This window comes from Pygocentrus nattereri, chromosome 27 (assembly GCF_015220715.1).
Source record: "Pygocentrus nattereri isolate fPygNat1 chromosome 27, fPygNat1.pri, whole genome shotgun sequence".
NCBI lineage: Eukaryota > Metazoa > Chordata > Actinopteri > Characiformes > Serrasalmidae > Pygocentrus > Pygocentrus nattereri.
The window spans coordinates 14,235,716-14,256,945 of NC_051237.1; the positions used below are offsets into that span (position 1 = coordinate 14,235,716).

At 41.2% G+C, this 21,230-nt stretch overlaps 1 protein-coding gene across 3 annotated transcripts in view; it reads right to left on the reverse strand.

Moving 5' to 3' along the window:
- sdk1a (sidekick cell adhesion molecule 1a) overlaps positions 1-21,230 on the reverse strand; it is a 316,953-nt gene that overhangs the window by 193,474 nt on the left and 102,249 nt on the right. For all 3 annotated transcript variants that reach the window (XM_017703196.2, XM_017703194.2, XM_017703195.2), the window contains exons 2-4: positions 3,696-3,855; positions 2,117-2,223; positions 243-390 (exon numbers count right to left, since the gene is read on the reverse strand). In XM_017703196.2, coding sequence (XP_017558685.1) covers positions 243-390; positions 2,117-2,223; positions 3,696-3,855 — 415 coding nt within the window. The remainder of the gene's footprint in view (positions 1-242; positions 391-2,116; positions 2,224-3,695; positions 3,856-21,230) is intronic.

The window sequence follows — 21,230 nt, forward strand, 5'->3', positions numbered from 1 at the left end:
ATTATTACTGTAGTTTTACAGCAGATTTTAAAGAGTTTGTCATTGTATTGTATTGTGACTCTTGTATCATGATACCATATTATGCAGTTGTTGACAATATCCAGCCCTGGTGTTCACCACTTGAGATATACACTACTAGCGTTATACATAAGTGCTAGTTCCTAATAACCTGCATGATGGAGAAACAAACAACTGGAGAAACATCTAAAAGTATATGAGCTGGGCAGCGCAGCTCCACTTACACTCTGCTGCTGGGGATGATCTTATAACCGTCCCTGTACCACGTAACTTGTGGCCGGGGAAAACCGGCAACCGCTGGTGAGTTGAGGATCGCGGCCCGGCCTTGGGTGACTGTTTTCCGCTGGTCAGCCTCCATAAAGTCCCCCATATCTGTGGACAGACAGCCAACACTGTAGTCATGAAAACGAGCATGGAAGAAGACTAAACTCAAAACTCCCCTAATGCTTTTGCAGACCACCCAGGCTTTTCTTTACATATGGGTACATAAGCATCAACCACAGAGGTGTTCGATCAAACAAAGACAAGTATTCATGGCACAATGCACTACAAGATTGCATCACAGTGCAGAATGAAAAGGAAAAAAAAGAAACAAGGCAGCACTGTGCCTTAAATTCTCTGACATAATTCAGGGGGAAAAGCAATGCATTTTGCACATCATTTCAAAGTGTTTAAAACGGTTCAATTCAGAGATGGAAATGCAAACAGGAAACAGTGGGGGAGACGGAGACGGAGAGCCTTGCTGAGATAATGGCAGAGAAAGAACAGGATTTGCTGATGAAAATGCATGAAAGGATGAGTTTTTCTAATGTCAACAGATCTGAGACATGAGGCACTATGGCATGGCCATGCAGAATGATGTACTATCTCAGGGTATGTATAACAGAGGTGTACTGTCACTGTTTGAGCTAGGCCTTCAGTTTGGGTGATAAAGGTCACATTTCTGTGAGAAAATGAGAGGAAAAAACACCTCTATGATAATGCTAATGTCTGCTAGTACCGCAAGGGATTCTAGCAGATGTTAGATTTAAGCTCATGGTGATTCACCCGAACATTTTCTGGTCATTCTAAATTAAACACGGACATCTGAAGCTTGTAAATGCCAATGCTTTATTTAAAGCTTGTAACAGACATTAACATATATGTAGATGTTTTACTGATTCCTTCAGTAAAGTGCTCTGACATAAAGCTGTCACTGTTTTCCATTTGTAACATGTGACTGAAATGCACTGGTAGGACCACCCTGACTCATGATCAATAACACCTTTAGGATTTCCAGAAAGGCCTACAGCAGGGCTACCAAAAGTGTGGCCCTGTAATCTAAATTGACCCGCAGGGACATTTGACTTGGCCTGCCAGAAAGGTATCCTAACCCTACCCCTCACCAAATAAAAATATATCTTGTAATGTGTACAAGTAACTTATGAGATTGTTATTTTTAAAGTATTTTAGTAAATACTAGACTAGACTAATGTTATAAACTACATTCTATATTTCAATATTGTTTTGAAAAGACCAAAAGTGACCTAGAGTTTCCTTTTTTATTGCAAAATTGGTCCCAATCATTGTAAATCAAAACATGGTTCCACTGTCAATTCCTAATTATGTTACTGCTTAATCTGACATGTTAGGCCTTCGTTTCAGCTCCTGAAGTCTAATGGAAGAGTTTGCATGGCTGAATCTACCTAGACACCACAGAGAAAAAAAAAATCTGATTTGACAGTTTTTCTATTGGGCAGTTCATGAATTGAACCGTTTTATTTCCAACCGAAGCTCAACTATAGAGCAAGAGTTTAAATGCAACAGGTGTTTAAATATAAGAAGAATGACGATTCTATCAAACAAAAAATGAGCCAAAAGCTACTTTTTTTTCATGGAAACTATTAGTCCTTCACTGAAAGCCTAGAGGTCCTAGAGGGTTCCCCCCATAAGACCCCAAGCACTGTTAACACATCTGGTTCAACTCAGCAGATAATTATAAAGCCCTTCATGAGCTGAATCAAGTGTATAAGCATGGACAACACGGAAAATGTGCAGTACATGAAGTCCCTGCAATAGGAAGTGAGAACCACTCCGCTGTTCAGTTGCACACACTCACATGCCACTTGTATTTCTGCTCTTCTTTGCAGCAGAGCACCCATTCTGTTTCTCACCACGCACTGGTATGTACCCATGTCTGAGCGCTGCAGGGATGGAACAATGTACCTGAGAGAGAAGGAGAGAGGGAGAGAGAGGGAACAAATGAAAAAGAGAGAACATGTAACTAACTTTTGCAGGTAAATTTCATCATACCCATCACTTCATGACTTTCTTTTCACATAAGCACAGTGCTATGACAATTTCATATTTGTCAGTGCATTTAGACACTTTTCGATTCTAAGTGCGTTCTCACTTAGATGGACCGGGTTAAAAGGTTTACCCTTGCAGTCGAGGCCAGGCCTTTTTGCCAACCTGCGCATTAGAGCAAGCGAATCATTAAAATGCCATTAGTCTCCCACCCAGCTCTCACCCGCGATGACAAATATCAGCCCTGTGCCAAATGGCCACTTCCCCTGATATTAGCGCCCGTGGAAACAATGCATTAAAACGTGCCGGTATTTCCAAATGTGGCTAATGTGCTGCGTCTCCCTCCTCACACGGATCCGCTCACGGCTTCCAAAACGCTGCTGTGGGATTGTCTCTGAGGGAGTCTCCTTCTCCAGGGAGAGTAAATAGGAACCCCAGTGCTGCTCAAAACGTGCTGCTCCAGTGCCGATGATGGAAGATAATTGGAAAAGCAATAGCAATTAGACGAATGAATTCTACTGATGGACAAACGCTCCCTTTTCCATAAAAAATATTCAGCAGAGGGATGTGAAAAAGAAGTGAAGCAATGCAAATCGAAGCTAAGCAGGAATCAAGTGCACCGCACCGAACTCACAGGTAAAAAAGCATTTGAATGCGTCATCCAACCATGAAAAACCATCTCCAGCCACAAGCTATTACATAAAGACAAAGGAAGTACACTGGGTCTGATACTTCATCAGTTTTACCAATCTGTATGGCTAAGAAAGTGCTTAGATCTAGTGCAGCTCACAAGCTGACTTTAGAGAGCACAGCTGAGACTGCATTATTCTCCAGAAATGGAAATACGATGGAGAGCAAGTAGTGGAATTAAAAACTGTATGAATGATTAAACATGCAATTGCATAAACTCAAGTAATCAGTGCAGGAAAAGTTAATTAAATTTTCATTTTAATTTCCTGCGCTTTCATTTTTTTCCTCAGTCAAAGGACGTTAAACAACTGGCCGAAACGTGAAGCTTTCTGACACTATACAAAGTGTGATCCTGAAATGGGAGCACAAAAAAGTTATTTAATTTTTTATCCAAAAGCAGATAAGTTGGGCTATAAATTGAAAATAAAAACAAGTTAATGTTTTTACAGCATATCACTTGAATCACTAACTACGCTGGATTAAGACTTTGCGTAATAATCGCAGCAGCCACCCACAGCAGCATGTATTTTTGATTATAGCGAATACATGTAACATGAGTCACTGTGTAAGGACACCTCATGGAGTTGGAAGGCAATGAATTAGTTCCCCATGTTAAATGTGACCTGTGTTCCCCCCCTTAAGGCAGTTTTCTAAGTGAGACCTCTCCTGCAGTGAAGGCTGAGATGAAGGCAGGCTCTCACTTGTACTCCGGGGAAAAGGCAGTGATATCTGTGCTGTTGAACATCCATTTGAACTCTAGAGGCCAGCTGCCCTCTGCCAGACAGGTCATGACCAGCCGGTTTCCCTCCAGGTGGATTTCCGGAGGCCCTGGTTCCGTTTTGAAGTAAGGGGCCACGTCACCTGCAGAGAGAGATGAAAGAGAAGGGCGTGATTAGGGAGCCGGAACAGCATCTGTCCCTCTCAATGTTCCAAGACCCTGGCGGAGCCACTCTCCAACACACCCTTCCAATTGATGAAGCCAATATTCCGGATCATCAGTTCAACGGCTTTTCCAATTTGCACTGACCACCAACACGCTGCTAGGGAGGGGGAATGAGACTTGCTGTGTCTACATACTGTGTAATCCATGCATAATCAGAGAGCATCTGTCCAAAAAAGGGCCTGCCACTTCCTGCGGTGTGCCTCACTTGAGTTCAGAGGCTCAATCATACAAAGGGTCATCAAAAAAGGCGCCACTTCTCAGGCATGAATGCAGCGAGGAACCGCACCTTACTGAGCTACAGACAACTGACAGCAACCTTCACAACACAGGCACAAAAAAACCCACATCCTTGCAGCGCCACCCTCAAATCTCAGGCAAATCCATTTGTGCTGTTTACTAGTTCCTTCTCACCGCAAATGATGCTGAAATAAGTATGGGGTCTGTTTTTATTGTGCCATCAGGAATCAGAGGCCACCATGCAGGACACATCCAAAGGCAACAACCGAGGATGGTTTTCAGTCACTAGATAAAATGTTTTTCCACAAATTGGCAGGTCCCCCCAGATCCTGAACAAAGCCCAGCAGCACTTTTAATTGTGGAGCTAGAAACACGTTTCTGTAACATTTAAGAGATCACCAGCTGATCTTATTACATCCCACACCTGTGGAGATGAGAGACATTTTTCTCCTTTTACTCTGGCCAAGTTCGTTATGGGGGTTTCCTGGCTGCTGAACCGCAATATTTCAGCTGATCAGGCCAAATGTCAAGACAGCATGACAATGAAAGAAAATTCTTCATAAAAGGGAGCGTATACAATTTTGTAAACATCAGATCCACTTTACTTTGACAGTCTGCCCTGGCTTATGTACAAATGCTCTGTTGTTAACAAACTCTCAAGCGCAACTCATTTGAACAACAGTGGATTTACACTCTCAGAAAAAAAGGTATGACACTGTCACTGGGGCAGTACCCTTTTTGTCACTGTGGTGGTACCCTCAGGGGTACATCTCAGTACCTTTAGTCAGGGAACATAACTGAACTATAATCCACTGAAATTATATTTTTTTAAGTTGTACTGACTCCACACACCCCGTCTCGCCTCCAGGCTTTTTATTGTTCTGTGTTTTATATATATATATATATATATATATATATATATATACACACACACACACACACACACACACACACACAAATATCTACTTTTCCACTAGGAAAAACTTACTTAAGGTATACAATTGAACCTTAAAACCACTGTTTTGATCTTTGAGGGTACACTTATATTGTTTGTACCTTGATGAACGAATCATGTACCTGCATTGTACTTTTATTTCTAACAGTGTAGGATTTAGGTTTAGGATTAGGGATCATTGGTTGACATTAACCATATCATTCCTAGCATCCGACCAGCAATACTGTCAGAGGCTTTGTCTCATTTAACTTGTAAAAATCTGCCCCAGACTAGTTGCAATATGGCTATAGTTAAATGCATCAGCATTTGAAATTAGAGCTTTCGCTGTGCTACCATGTTATCTATCACTATATAAAAGGTGCACAACATTGTCTTCATTGTTGGATGTAACATTTTGCACAAGATCATAGATTAAAAGGCAAAAATAGCCACTCTTTTGAGTTGAGATTAAAGGATTAATGCTTGGTTTAGAATGAGTGTTTAGGACTAGGGAAAAGTTAAAGTCACCTGAATACATCTATAGAAACTTACAAAACAGCTACAAATCCTTTACGGTGGACCATCAAAACAAAGTGTTTTAAAGCTTAGTGATAGAAGACTTCTCATGGAAAATGTTGTTTTTCTTGGCTGCATAAAGGGATTGCCGATGTGAGATCCATAATCTTAGTAATTAGGACAAACACACGCTGTTGGACATGCTGAACTCTGCATAAGACACAGGAACAAAACATGTTTATCATAAATAATCTGTGCAAGATTTATTCCCCACTGTGCATCCACTGAGTCACTCAGTCTTCCCTCTTTTTCTCTCTCTCCACCTCCCTTCCACCAACCACTGGTATCTATTCCCTTTCTCTCCCTTCCTCTTCTCCTTTCTTTCTGTCTCCTCTTCTCGTCTCTTTTACCAGCTCAACAGAATAGAGAAGTCATGGCTGAAGACATTTTTCAGAGAGCTGCTCACCTTCATAGAGCCTCAAAGCTGCTGAATGGAGAGTGCAGAGTGAGGGTTAAGTGTGTGCCTATGGTATCTCCACTGCACCTCACACCAACAGCAATACATAGTTGCCCCATTGAGATCCCACTCGTTGTTCTTCGTGCTGACTCGGGCAACTATCCTGATTCTTCCAGCTTTCTCTTTTATAAGGCACACCTATGGGTCCATCCCCTTTTTAAAAAGTCAAGAGTTTAATGACCGAATGCACGCCTAAATGCAAGTCGAGTCAAAAACATCTTTTGAATCTAAAGCTAAAGGTTGCACTCTGTAATCAGCCCTCATGTCTGTTACTTGAGCTCCAGCATAAGACCTGACAAATGCGGGAGCCTTGCAGTGGCCTGTAAATACAGAAATAGACCCAGGAAGCCGCACAACCAAATGGAATCGGCACGACCAGGGGCAAAGAACACCTTGTTTTAATGTACTGCGCTACTGCTGTCAGTATCAATGCATTTTTCATCAAGCACATTTCCTCTCTTCGCTGGCAGCCCTTGCCTTGTGATGCTTATTGTTCTTTGATGCTGTGAAGATGAGAGGAACAATGCATTTTTCAGTTAATATCAGTCTCTCTTACTTTCACTCTTTCAGAACAATGCGTCTCACAATCACCTAAAAGTGGGCAACGTGACAGTGTGTCACCATTACTGCAATACATTACATTAAAATATTCTTTTCTAAGTATATGGCCAATCTGGTTAGTACTTCTACAATGTTGAACAACTGCATGCATCTTATAAAAGACAGATTGTTAAAGCACCTGTAAACAACAACAACCAGTAAACAGCAAGTGCACAAACTAAATAGGAACAGGACTGGATATCAGCCCATCATGTCAGTGTCTTGTCTTATTAATTCATTTAACTAGGTATTCTGAGATTTCACACTGTTCCTTCTGAATGGAATCCACTGAATATTTCAAAATTCCTACAAAGTAAGAGTGGTCTGTTGCGAAAAGCACAGAAACTTAAAGAGTCAGAATCAGTCACAGTGGTGGTGATAGGGAGATGTTTTTAATGCCTCTAAAAGTTATATCAAAGAAAGTTTTCACACAAAATGGTTATGAATTTTAGTTTGGAGGTACGGATTGAAGTTTGGTTATGGATGAAGTCCACAAACTACAAGTAATGTGTAGTTTCATTGATCATTTTGCAAAGTAAAGTGTCTATATACTTTATTTCGCGACCTCTCGTTCCAAACACCTCCACTGTAAACAAACTGAGTCAGTACGTTTCTCTACAATGAACCATTTCATGTTAAGCCTCTCTGAATGACCTTGTTTGCATCTAAACTACTAAATTTAAGAATTTAAGAAAACCTGTGGAATTCCCCTTAACAAAGTTTTCAAAAACTGAATTAAAAACATCTTTATACCCACAGTCTTTCATAGCCTTTGTGGCACTACTCTTTTTCTGGTGTACTCTGCCCATTCCAACATATTGTGTATGCTGAAAATGTCTTCAAGTATTCATGTCATTCCTTTGCCCATCCATTTTATCATCTTATTCCCACTGCTGCATTACAAAAGAACCAAATGCACTTGTAGCTATGTCGAAGAATTCTCTTGCAAAGTGCTCAGGGTGATTCTCATGTAAGCCCAGGAGTGTAACCTGTTGCAGCTCAAATGTAACCTTGCAGCCGCACTTGTCAATCTACTGCAGGAAATGAATGTATTTATTCCAGTGACCACTCCGTGTACAGATAATTCCATCAGGCCTGCTAAAAAGAGCCACAAAGCCCCCTATTGTCTAAAGATAAGTGCCTTTGGTGTGCTGACTGAAATGGAGAGGGAGGAATACACAATGATGGCACAATGCACTTGAGACACTTTGCCTTTGATGCGCAGTGGGAATGGGTGCTATTTTGAATGCCAACAAGCCCCCTGAAAATTCTCATTCATATCTGATTAAATCAAGCACACATAAATATTAAGAGGGGTGAGGGGACAGAAAGGAAAGCAGGGAAAAAAAGGGCTGCATCCTCTGTGAGGAAATGAAATGTTTGCAAGAGCACACGAGCGACCAAGATAGTGTCTACTGAAACCTTTCTTAATATTCAAACCTGAATAGTAAAGATAAATCACAGCCACATTCCTCATGACTAATATTGTTCTCACTGCATATTTCTTGATGCCTGCTACAGCCAGAGACCATGCACATGGTCATACTCTCTTTCAGCAGACTGTGAGAGGAGAGCAAACCCACCTAGTCTGGATTTGCTAGTTAGTCACTGAGCATGAAGGCGGTGCCTCTCCTCCACACCTCTGCTGCTTAACCACGTGCGCTCAGTGGAGCCTTCACTTTCCATTTGCTTGTGTGTTGCAGCCGGAGAGGCAGAGCCACTCTCTCATCTGCATGCTGCTTCTCCGACGGGCCATCCCACTGCAAGCCCACCGCAGGAATGCATAAGCAGAGCCGGGCACGGAAATTCAATTTGTTGGGATTATTATCAAAGATGAAATGTTCCGACAGGAGACAGGCTGAACTCAGGCTGGATGGAGAGAGGCCGTATCCTGGCCCGCTCTGATGAATCTGGCCCCCCTTCTTCCACTCCTTTTTCATTAGCTCCTTTTTTCCTCCAGCGTTTCACTTTACTTCCCATTAAACAGGAGGCCAAATGCGAAAGCTGATGGACGGGCGTCACAAACGGCTGTGGCAAGGCACTACAGTGGGATTCACAGATTGCCCGGGTAAGAAAATATGACCAATTTAGCATTAAGCTTCTTAAAATTCCCTCATGGTTGCTGCCAAAAGCGTCGGCTGCGATTTTCATTTATGATGAGTCACGTTTATCAGGACGCTTCACATATACCCTTTCCTGCTCCCCAATCACAAAAGCCAACATTAGTTGCAGACCCTGTCTAATCAAGAGCCCTCTGCCATCATTCACAGCAGCAGATAAGGTGCAAGCAGGCTCCAGATACTGGCTACCTTGCTGTCCAAATATGGGTCTGGTTTTGACTCTTAACTCAATTACCTCTAAAGGGGCTCCTGGGAGAACTAGCCTGCTTTTTATCTGTCAGTCACTCTGGCAAAGTATAGCCCACACACTGACAGTCAGAGTGGGCAAAACTAGTGCATTACCATCTGTTTGATGAGCTGACTATAAATCAAAGAGGCAGCCAGCACTTTGAACCTAGGTGTATGGTGTTTGACAAGTTATGATACCTCATCAGCACATGAAGAGAATACATTTGTGCCAGGGAAAAATTCAGCCCTGTGCCAATGAAAAAGTCCAGCAAAAAACATGTCAGGATCTTTATGCTAGACTGGCTACAGTGGACTTCAAATGTGCTCACAAAGGCAAATGTTTAATTTACGGATGTGGAAGTGTGAACGTAAATGTTCTTGAAAAAAAATCACAAAATATAGCACATCCCCGGAGAAAGCCTAAATGTGCATGGGCAACTGCCCGAAACAATCCCTTTACTTTGTGACGTCCATTAAAATTCAATCTCCAGAAAAGCTCTAAAAAGTCTGCTCCCGTTTAGATCAATGACTAATTGTGACTCGTTCCTGGACCAACAAACAAAAGGGTCCCCATTCATTAAGAATACCAATTAGAAGACTTATGTCAAAGAGAAGAAACTTTCAGGGGAATTTAATGTGAAGAATCACTCTACGTGGGGCTGCATGCGGAACAGGTTTGATAGCGGACAGCGATCACTCCCCTTCTCCACAGCCCTGACACACCAGACAAGGGGCAATCAGGCCTGTCTGCACTTTCCTCAAGCTGCCCCAGCTCCCACTTAAAACCCTACCACAGATGGACAGATCCAGAACTGAGGTGTGTCCAGTGAGTGAGGTCTGCCCTGCCAAAGGGCACAGGAGAGGAGAGGAGGAGTGAGGAGCAGCAATGACTCAGTGAAGAGAAGGAGATGAATCATATGAAGTGCACAGCACATGAACCACTGCACAGCAGCACCTCCCCTACCAATTAATACATCTGAAAATAGTCTCTGGCTGTGCTGGAGATGTCACTGCGGCTTTGCCAATGAAGTGTTTTGATATTTGGATGTTTATATCTCAAGCTAATTGGAGAAGGTAGAAAAAAGAAGGGCTGAGTGACAAGTTGTTCTCATCTGGTGAATATATAAGCTTTCGAATCAGGCAGACTATGAAAAGCTAGAAATGGAGATCACCTAATTAAATAACAGCACATGTTGCTGTTCCTGTTTGAACATCAGTTATATTTTCTTCCAATCATTGAAATTTAACTAGAGATGGCACAATACCATGAATATCAGCTGATATTGATACTGATATGAGCTGAAGAGCTCAGTGACTTAGCACTTCCACAGGATTCAACATTTCCCACAAGTCAGTCTGCCCTGTTAGCCAAATGTAAGAGCTATAATTGCAAAAAGAATCTAGGAGGAACAACAGCTCAGCCAAAAAGCAACAGACCACTCAAATTCACCGAGGGGAGCTTGATTTTCTCTTATTTAGAGCTTCATGAAATGGGCCAAGTAGCTGCACACAAGCAGCTATGCACAATGCCAAATATTAGCTGAAGTGTTGTAAACTATGCCACTGGACTCTGGAGCAGGGGAAATGTGTTCTCTAGAAACGCTCTTCACTCTCTGGCCGTCTGCTGGATGAATCTGGGAATGCCAGGAGAACGCTGCCTACTGGAATGCATAGTGCCATCAGTAAAGTTTGGTGGAGCACACAAAGACATTTTAGACAATTACAAACTTCCAACTTTGTGGCAGTAGTTTGCGGAAGGTCGTTTCCTCTTCCAGCATGACTGTGCCCCTGTCCATAGACGGTAATGAATAAAAATTCCAGCGACCTGTACAGAGCCCTGATTTCAACCGCACTAAACTACTTTAGGATGAATTGGAACATCAAAGCTTGACCTCACAAATGCTGTTTTGACTGAATGGGCACAATTTCCAAAGAAGCACCCCAAAATTGAGGCTGTTATAGTCACAAAGTAGGGTGCATCTTTATGTTGATGCCTGTAATTTTGGTATACGACAGGGTCATCTAGGTGTGATGATCAGGTGTCCACATATATTTGGCCATATAGCATATCTACTGAAAATGGACTTAAAATTGCATAAATGGAGGGTGGTCTTTTGTATGTTGTTGGATTTGAACATAAGATGTGCAAGTGGGTATATAAGACTATTTAAAGTACAGGAATTCTTCTACTTGTATAATGTACATTGATATAAATTTTTAAGACTGAATTCATACATTTTTTCTCTGGCATCCACTCCAGCATTTCCACCCTGATGCTGATAATGGGAAATGAACAGAAGAGACATTTTAACAATTTTGTGCAGCAAATATGGAATGCACACGTTACCTCAGGCAAAATGACCTACAAAAGGAGGTTACTACTAACTTGTTATTGCTAATCACTGCTTTCACTGCTTTTACACATCATTCAATGTAAAGGATTTCAATCCACCCATCGTCAACAATCAATCCTGCTTAAGACATGCACTGACAGATCTACTTGAATCATTTCTAAGAGAGATTTCTGGGTAGTGTTCTCGAATGCCATCATTCAAGCACTGCGGGTGTGGTGATCATCAAAACAGCCACTTTCTCCCTCTGTGTCTCTCCACATATATGCAACTCAGAAATCATCAACACTTTCAGCCCTGCTATTAATAATGTAGGCACCCGTAACAACGCTCTGCTCATTACACATAGCCCACTCATGGCCTCTTCAACCCAGCACAGCGGGTGAAACACTCAGGCCTCACCGTAGCCCGCTCCGCCTGCGGCAGTGGACTCAGTGCCAAAAGCCATAATGCTGCAGTGCTCTAGCCTTCACTGCTGCTCTATAGTACAGTAACATTATACAGATTAAATAGAATACCAGATTGTGTGTTAGGCATTCTGTTGTGCAGTATGAAACGTGTTGGTCAAACCGCAAGCAGTAAGTGCTGGTTTCATGTAATTGAAATAAATGATCTCAATGAATATCATGGATTTATTGGATTCTGTGGTGATTAACCCGTTAAGGCAGGCTTTACTCAGTGAGACTTTCCTCCTATTAGTTGCATGAGTTTCCTGCAACATAGTGTACCTTAAAAGCTACACAAATCTAAAATCAAAATTAGCAACTTGTATTTTTGATACACCATATCGTTCTCTCATCTGTGAGAGAGCAGCATTTTTACCTTTGTATGTTTTTTCAGCTGGCATTGCCGCTCTTTTATTTATACATGTACATGGATATATTGAGTCCCTAAATAATATACGCTCTGTGTACAATTACGGGTCATCAAGAGGACAAAATGTATCTAATTCTGTAAATCATGACAACATCAAGCTAAAGAGGAATAAACGGCAGCTGTGTAAACAGCTGTTACCATAGTTTGGCTAGTTATCCTAGCTTTGAGAAACTCACATTTGTCATCATGGCTCAGGTGTTTGACAAAATGAAAGCTCAGTTCAAGCTTATATAGGGTCTTCAATAGGGTCTTCTTGTCAACCACTCAATAAACCATCTTTTATTCTCTTGTTTCCAAGTATGTCCCTTAATGTGACCATGTGATGTGTTATCACTGTTTTGAGTGAGCTTCAAGTGGATGAGTTTAAAGTGAGTTTTAGGAGGCTTTACATCAAGCAACTCAAAGGCAAATTTAGTCTCATACACTAAAACTGCATGAAAGGTTTAAATGTAAAGCCAGTTTAAGACTGAACACATGCTTGGTCATGTTAAAAGCGTCTTGTCTTTTAACTGCATCTGATTGTGAATGTTCTGTGTTCTGCACTAAATCTGCTTTGTCTGCCCACCAGATCACTAGACAGATGGTAAGAGGCCATTTTTTCCAAATACATTTTTTGGTTGTCAATGTTTGGCAGCCAATCAGAGAAGTAAATATATCATCAGGGAAATGCAGTCAGTGCACTGCACATTATTCTTTTACATTTTACACTTTACTTTTGCCAGTTATATTAAATATTTGAGCTGAATGCCGAGCACAGCTGAAAAGCTGAATCAGGGGACACAGATCACTTGATAGTGTAATATACCTCCAAGGTGCAGCCAAATATATAAAGATATGCCCAGGCAGCCACTTTTAAACCAAAGATAAAAACACTTCTTGCTCAGTACAGACAACTGTAGAGATGACGAACTAAAAATGTTTGCTGTCTTCAGAAAAAATAAAGCTGATCTGTACAAAATAGTAATTCACAATAAAAACTCACTGGCATGAACCCCAGAACAGCGCTGAGACACAAGGGGTCCTAAATTACCAATGATTGCACAAATTTGTTGCGCTCAGAGTTTAATGCCTCATGGATCATTTGAACGCTGTATGGCTATTGGTTATGTGATGCAACGGCTGCATCCATTACCTAGAAATGCTCTATGTCATGAGTCTATGTCACTTTCTAGGGCTGTCCTAGCCCATTTTGTCCTTTAAAGGAATCATTAGAGGCTGGTAAAATGGAATAAAGATCCCATCAATCACCTGCTTTGACAACACAACTCAGCTGAAATCACTCAAGCTATTATGCTGCTGATCATATACAGTAATGTACAGCTGCAGAAGGTAAAGGTTATTCAGATAAGGATGTGCTGTATCTTCCCAAAAGCCTCAGAAAGCTATAAAAGCGTGTCACTCACAGGACGCGTCAGAAAGTGTCTTACATTTGACAGGGGGTAACCAAGCTGATACACGTTCTTGCCTTTCTGCGGCAACATGCCGTTCATGTGCAGCATGCTGGCTGAGTTTAAAGGTGCTCACCCACCTCCCCCTTCTCAGTTTATGTTCCCTGAAGGTGATGGTAAGGGCAGCTCTCCTATTTGCTCTCCTATTGGGGGTAAACAGACTCATAATACTTGTCCAATGTCCTCTTATGTTTTGTGATGTCACAGGACACACATGCAACACATTTCACCACCGAGAGTCTATAGGTCCGGCAAGGAATTGCCAATGCTCCGAGCTCCAGGCTCGAGTGGACCAGTAATAGAGTGATAAGCCATGGCTGCGGCCCCCTGGAGATGTGTGCTTATGCTGACTGGCTTTGGCTAATATCCTGCTGAGTATTTGGGTAATGAATGGTATATGAAACCGCCTTGGGTAAAGCCATCTTCTCAGACAATGGACAACAGAAGAAAAATTCAGGCAGAATTTTAAGCGTTAGAGCAGTCTATCCCATTAAGCTGCAGCAGCAGAAGCAGGGAGATTTTCCAACCATCTCTTAGGGGAAAAGATGTTTCAGAAGACTCTTTCAGGTTACCGACAGAGAAAACTGTGCCTGGAAAGGGGGGGTTGGGCAATGGTAGTGGGGACAGGGGATGGGGGGTGTGGGGGCAGCAGAACAGAGCAAGGAGCATTAAAGAAAGAAGAAGCAGCCCAAGTCTGCACCTCTGACACTGAGGGAGCTTGCCGGAGTGTGTGGACAAGCTCCTGTACGGTAATGAGCATCCTTGGACTCGCAGCTCTGTTGGAGTGGTAGAAAGAGAGCCAAGAGTGCATTCTGCTGCTGCTGCTGTAAAAACGGACTGGTGCAACTCTTTTTCTACCTACCAGTGAACAAGCCGTTGAGACTCTGAGCAGGACAGAATACACCTGTGCACAGGCTATTGCCTCCAGAAGCTATGTACTGTGGCTCTTCCATTAGACCTCAGGAGTGAGAGAGCAAAAATTGTGAAATGGAAACATCTACCTCCTTTCAGTGAGCCAGAAAGTATTAGATTTAACCCCATTAATCTGTTCCTATACTCCACACTGCACAGCTGTGCAAACACATTAGTGCAAATGAATGGCTGTCCTTAAAGAGACAACAGCTAAATTGTACAATGCTTTAGTGAGTTACTTACAAAGTGATACAAATGGCATTCAGGTAGTTTTAAGTGTGATCTGGGGTTGTATGGAGTCCCAGAAAGTGTATCTGCCAGCTTGTTTGTGTGTGATAAGCTGTCAGTTCTTCCAGGTTTTTTAGGATGCTAAAGCAAACATCCCTGGACAACACTCATTCCACTACGTGACCTTTGGTTTCTTAGGGTCACAACTTTCTTGAAACACAATAAAACTTTGGACTTTGTGCAAAGAACCTCAAAGAGAGAGAAAATAAGTTCCCCTGCTAGGTTCAAACAAGTTCTAAGGTAAATACTGACAAAAAACTTTGCCTGTATGGCTGGTGTGTTGTATTATATACATAACCTAACATATTGTGGTGCTTGAATCATCACAAATATCATATCATAAAGTTGCTGCCAATACTGGGCCGTATGTCAATTTGGAGTAGGCAGTGCAGGTGCTATAAAAGTTGCAAGTGTTGCAGAACAAAGTAAAATACTGCCACACTCAAATATTAACATAAAGACATATAAGATAAATAATATAACTTCTAAAAAGCAACCTTTACATGATTTTAATTTCAATACTTAAATGTGTATTTAATTCGTCTATTGCCCTACAATCATTCAAACTCTTCATAAGGGGACACTATAAGCACTCAAGCAGTATTTCTATGCATCACTGAGAATGAAGAAGCCTACAGTAGCAGGATCTCATGGAATGCATGGCTGCTTGCAGTCACAAATTTCTAAACAGAAAGCAAAACTGTGTAGGAGATAATTACAGCTTAAATATATTGAATGTGACTTTTAATTTAACTAGTTTTCTAAAAAATGAAACTAGGCTAAAGATAGCAAATCCAGTAGGCAGTTTCCGAACTGAAAGACGTATTTGGGCTGACTCTTTTTTCAGCAGACAAGCAGTAAAATTTTAATACATTCAAAAAATGTTAATAATTCATATAGGACATTACAGACCCAACCCAAATAACTTTTGGCCATTTTGAACTTCATAAGGCCCTACATTTGGAGTGGTTTTATGGCTTTGACATTACGTGATGGATTACACATACCATAAATGCTAGAACCTGCAACATGTTTTTGTCTTATTCTGGGATGGCCTTCACTTTTTAATAAAAAACAACCATTTAAAAACCAAAGCAAATCTGAAATATTTTACTATTGTGGAAAATAGTACAAACAAACCTGGTATTTGTCAGTACTGCTGTCTGGCAAAATTCCATCTTAAATGGAGCAGCAGTTAAACTCAAGACACCTGTACAGGTGCATGAATGTAACTGCTGCACCATTGAATGTGGAACTGGAAATTCAAATAAAAAGCTAGTTTTACCTTCATCAAATTTCTCAAGTCAATTATCTTTTATCTGTATGTGCATTCCAGATAGGCGAGTCTTTGACCATCAGACACTGTTGGAAAATCGCACCGTCATTCACACTATCAGTAGGAGCCGGTTGCACTGACAAGTAGACCATTTCTGACGAAAGTCATACCCAAGGAATAATTTTGACAGTTATATTAGATAAACTGGTATATCACCCATTACTACAAAATGTGAGTATCCACACTTCCACATGCTTTAGATTAACAAATCATACTGGCATCATCCGTGAACATTACTTGTGTAAAATGTATGTATGTTTTGAAGAGAACATTTACACAAAATACCTTTGTATACTCTTGTGTATGAAAAAAAAGCCAAAAGAAAAGTGAATCAAAAAAGATTTAATCCCCAAGACACAAATTGTTACTTTGTTTCCAAAGAGTTGTTCATTTATTTTATGCCCATTGTATGCTAATTTATACCCAATAACACCTTCTTTCCTGTTTGTATGGTACATGCCTTGAGAACTACTAATGGAGCTTGTGTTTATAACAGACACACTCTACAAAGCTAATCTACCAGCACTAAGAAGTCTTGGTCCCCTTTGCAGCTCATAATGTGAATCAAACTGCTCTGGAGTGTTTCAGTGCAGAGAGGGAGGTGGTCATGGCTAAAATAGGCTGAGGACCACTGGTTTAAGAAGATACTAGATATAATAGAAATAGATGGAAACGCATTTTGTTTTTTTTAAGTCTGACCATACACCATAACATATTGTCAAACTGTGACAGCGTGACAACCCTATACAAATCATGTGGAAGTCTTGTTGTGTGACCTTACGTACCGCTCCCTCGCAGAGAAGGTGAGTGTTTATACGACTCCTCCGGGGGAAGAAGTGATTCAGCAGTAAAAATAAGTAGTGGCTTCAAGCTGATACGGATTATACTTGACTCTTATGGCCCAGAGTGTTCTGGCTTTAATGCTGACTTATAACAACAGGAGGTCATAACCACAGCCAGACTGAGAGATCAATAGCTTGCGTTAGCAACTGTGTGAACATGTCCTTCAGACCGCTGGACACAAAGAGCCATGCCAAGATGACAAACAGCATGGACATCATGTTATTTCTCCAAATTTTAGGCCAAAGGCAGTCTCTATATAGGCCAATCTTTCTTCCTCTGAACAAATAAAACTATTTTTTTTTCTCCTTAGTGGTGGTCATTGCCAATTTCCACTCAATATCTTGGCTTCCTCCTATCTCTTGATAGCCCTCAACCTGGGAAGCTGAGAGTTAACGTGTTTTTCCCTGTGAAACATATGCAACCAGGTACCTCAACTTTTCTGTATCTGACGTAACAGATGCCAACATCCAGGTTTAAACTGACAGAAAGAGAAGACCAAGCTATCCAGTTGTCTGCTCCACTCCTGGGCACAGACGTCTGTGGCACTGCCAGGAATTAAACTGGTATGAAAGTGATTGAACACATTTCTGAGCTGATTGCATCACTTTAACCACTAAAGCAAATGTAGCTGGAATAGTATTTGAGATGTTGTTAACGGCACCATTCATTATGTGGACATTCCAGCCTAAAAGCAGTTTAATATGTTCTGTTCTATAGCACTATATCTCTCAGCCTTATTAGTTTTATAGAATTCAACATTTCTATTTTTTAGTTTTCCTGCTTTCATTCAGCCCTGCGATGGACTGGCGACCTGTCCAGGGTGTATCCTGCCTTCCACCCGATGACAGCTGGGATAGGCTCCAGCACTCCCCGCGACCCAGAAGGAGGTGCAGCTTAGAAGATGTGTGTGTGTATTTTCATTCATCAGTGTTCTCTCACAACAACATCCAGCATGTATTAAGCAAATACATCAATATGACCATTGTGAATCTCAGTGGTGCTCAGCCCACTCTGACTGGTAGCCTAAACTCTTGCCAAATAAATCCTACAAAGTGTAGAATTTGTTTTATTTTGGTCATGTAATAGGATTTCTTCTTTAATAAAGACTCAATTCAAATGATGAATGTATGCAGAGTACAGTATAGCTGGATGTGGACAATTTGAAGAGGTAAATACTGAAGCTAGAGTGACTGTCTGGTATACTGGACGACCCCCTAGCCTTGCAGACAAGACAGACAAGAACAGGTCAAAAAGTGACTAGTGGCTTTCGGAAGGATGTTAGTATGTCACTGAAAAACTGGCTAAAAGATTTGAAAGCTTTACTACAGGCACATCCAACAAAACGGATCGTAAAGAAAACAGTAATTCTACACAAACTAGACACCGGAGATGTTTTGTTACCCTTTCAGGCAGAGAAAAGGAACCAAAGTGAGATTAAGGTGTCTATATAGCTACCTAGCTAACTTAAGCTTTTAGCTTGTTGTCTTCTTCACCAAAGGAGTCATTTCTGTCATTCGAGTAATACATTCTCTCCTTTGTAATGATGACTTGAAGGTATTTAACACAGCCATGCAGTTGCAATAAGATATTTCACTTCCTAGCAATAACATTTGCTAGCTGGCCTTGTGCATTTGCCAGGAAGCCAGAAAACAAATAAAAGCATTATAAAAAAAGGTCCACCATCAAAACCTAACAGTAAAAAAATGATAGTGGAGACTACTGTAGAGACTGCAGCACCTTTGTAGGCTGCAAGCAGGTATCTTCAATAAAATGTTAAAATTAAGGCCAATTGAGTGGTTGGGTCAAAACATATTAAACATATCAAGACAGATAAAAAAATGAGGGTGGCTTAACTCATAGATTTGTTGCTTTCTCTTGCCTCACGCTGTTTTAACTCTTTCAAGCTTTGACACTTGTATCTTCTGGTTTGACATGGAAGTGGCAGCACACTTCATCTCATCATCCACTTAACTGACAGGGTTATTAAAGGTCTCCTTTAATTCTTTATTTAAATTTTACCCATCAAAAACCGCAGCTCACCTTGTGGGTCAAATTGCTCTTTGGAGTGGTGTGAGAGAAAAGGTTATCTGTCTATGCCTGAATAGGACAAACCAGAGGTAGATGTTTGTTTGACCGTACCACACTGTCATTCACTGAATGTTCTCTGGTTACCCCATGGCACACCAGGCAATTATTTCAAAGTTATGAACTTTCAGGGAGAAAAACAAACAAGAATGACAAAGCATGCATGAAAAGAATCACCTTGACTTTTTTATTTCCCACTCAGAGAGGGGAACGGATAAGGATCTCTGGCTGGACAACTGCTGTTCTCTTTTCAAGAGACAAAAAGCCCCCCATTAACAGGAGAGAATGTGAATGGAGGGAGGAGAGATATGGATTGCTTTTGAGAGCCAAACGAAATGGAGTTGGGTCCAGCCATGGGGACTCCAAACATTCTCTCGGTCCAAAAAAACTTTAAATATATATTGAAATAAAGATTTGTTGCGGGTATTGAAGAATGGAAAAAAGACAATCAAGATCTTTGGGTGTCTTCATTTTAGTTTCAAAACATTTGTTCTGTGAGGTGGTGGACACAGCTGCCTCAAGGGAAAAATCAGATTTCACAGTGTAAATTGGTACTCAGGAGTCATGGAGCCTGGGCTTTGATTACAATCCCACCAGACACAAGAGAATTTACCACAGAACTGCACAACTCTCAGATCACTTAGACCCCATGTGTACATGCAATTTAATGCACAGGCTTAACCAGGAGTCCTGAGTATTTCTGGGCCTCTGATAGGATGTTTTTCTGTTTGTTTTATTCTAATTGCATTTATTTACTTACCTTCCACCCACACACACATATGCTAATGGTTATCTTTTTACAGATGTCATCCACAGCAGTGACTACTAATTGGCTAGATTTATTCAAGACAGTTTGGTAGAAGAAAAATAAGTTTAAGAGCAGATTTTGATGAAAAAGATCCCCAAAAAAAAGAGGTTTTTAGTTCACTACCATCTGAGCCATCAACTTCAGCTAGTATAACAGATGGCTCCTCTAGCCAAGACGCAGTTTAGCATTAGAGTGACTAATGTCATCCTGTGCAACTGATGTGGACTGACATTTAACACCTAGGAAACTCCTCTCAAATTTAGAATATAACAAAATTTTACACTTAGCCCGACTGTACTCACAGTTTTAATGGGATAAAACCTTTTTGACCACGTCACCTACTACAGCTTTTTGTGGTCTAATTCTAAATTTAATGTAATGCAGTTTTACAGATGATGAGTGGCGCTCAGTAAGCAGTATGTTCATTAATGCTTCATTAATGGTTCATTAATGCTATATGTAACATTAGGCATTGGCTCTGTTGATTGGTTGCCATCTGTCTACCTCTTTTCATGCTTATTAAAGCCTGTTATTTTGTCCACATCAGTTGAAAGGGAACTCAAATGTTTTGTTTCATAATACTTATTTTATTTTAACTAGACCAGACCTCCAGCATAATCAGGGCCCACGATCAGGATATTGTCCTTTGCATATTCAGCACCTCTCATTAAAATTCTTACTGCAGAAATAATGGTTGAACTGTTTAAAAGAGCTAAACAAGCGTACTAACACATAACACCATGAACACATAAATAACATGGAGCGTCAGAAGAAGTGGGAGTAAATGAAGTCATCAGGATCAGAGTTCAGCCTTGAGCTTTAAACTGGGCAGGACAGCGGCCTTTGTCTGAGTCCCCTGCGCAGTTCTCCAAGCCTATAAATCCACTGCAAACAGCAGCGCACAGATAGCTGGCGCGGTGCAGAACCTATCTCAGCGCTGACGAACAGCATTAAAGTCAGGCTCTAAATCATTCAGGATGGTGAGGTACGTAGCTTAGCCTGCTGCTACAGAACCCTTCGCCAGCACGGCTGACAAGTGTGGAGGGGCACCTCGGCCGTGGTTACTTTGGCTGCTCACTTTCCACATGTTCAATCTTTCATGCGTGGAGCGCATAATCCAAAGTGTTCTTGTGCATAACCAATCAGTTCAAGTGTTTCTCTTGGAGCAAAAACCAAATTCAAGTGTGCTGGTAA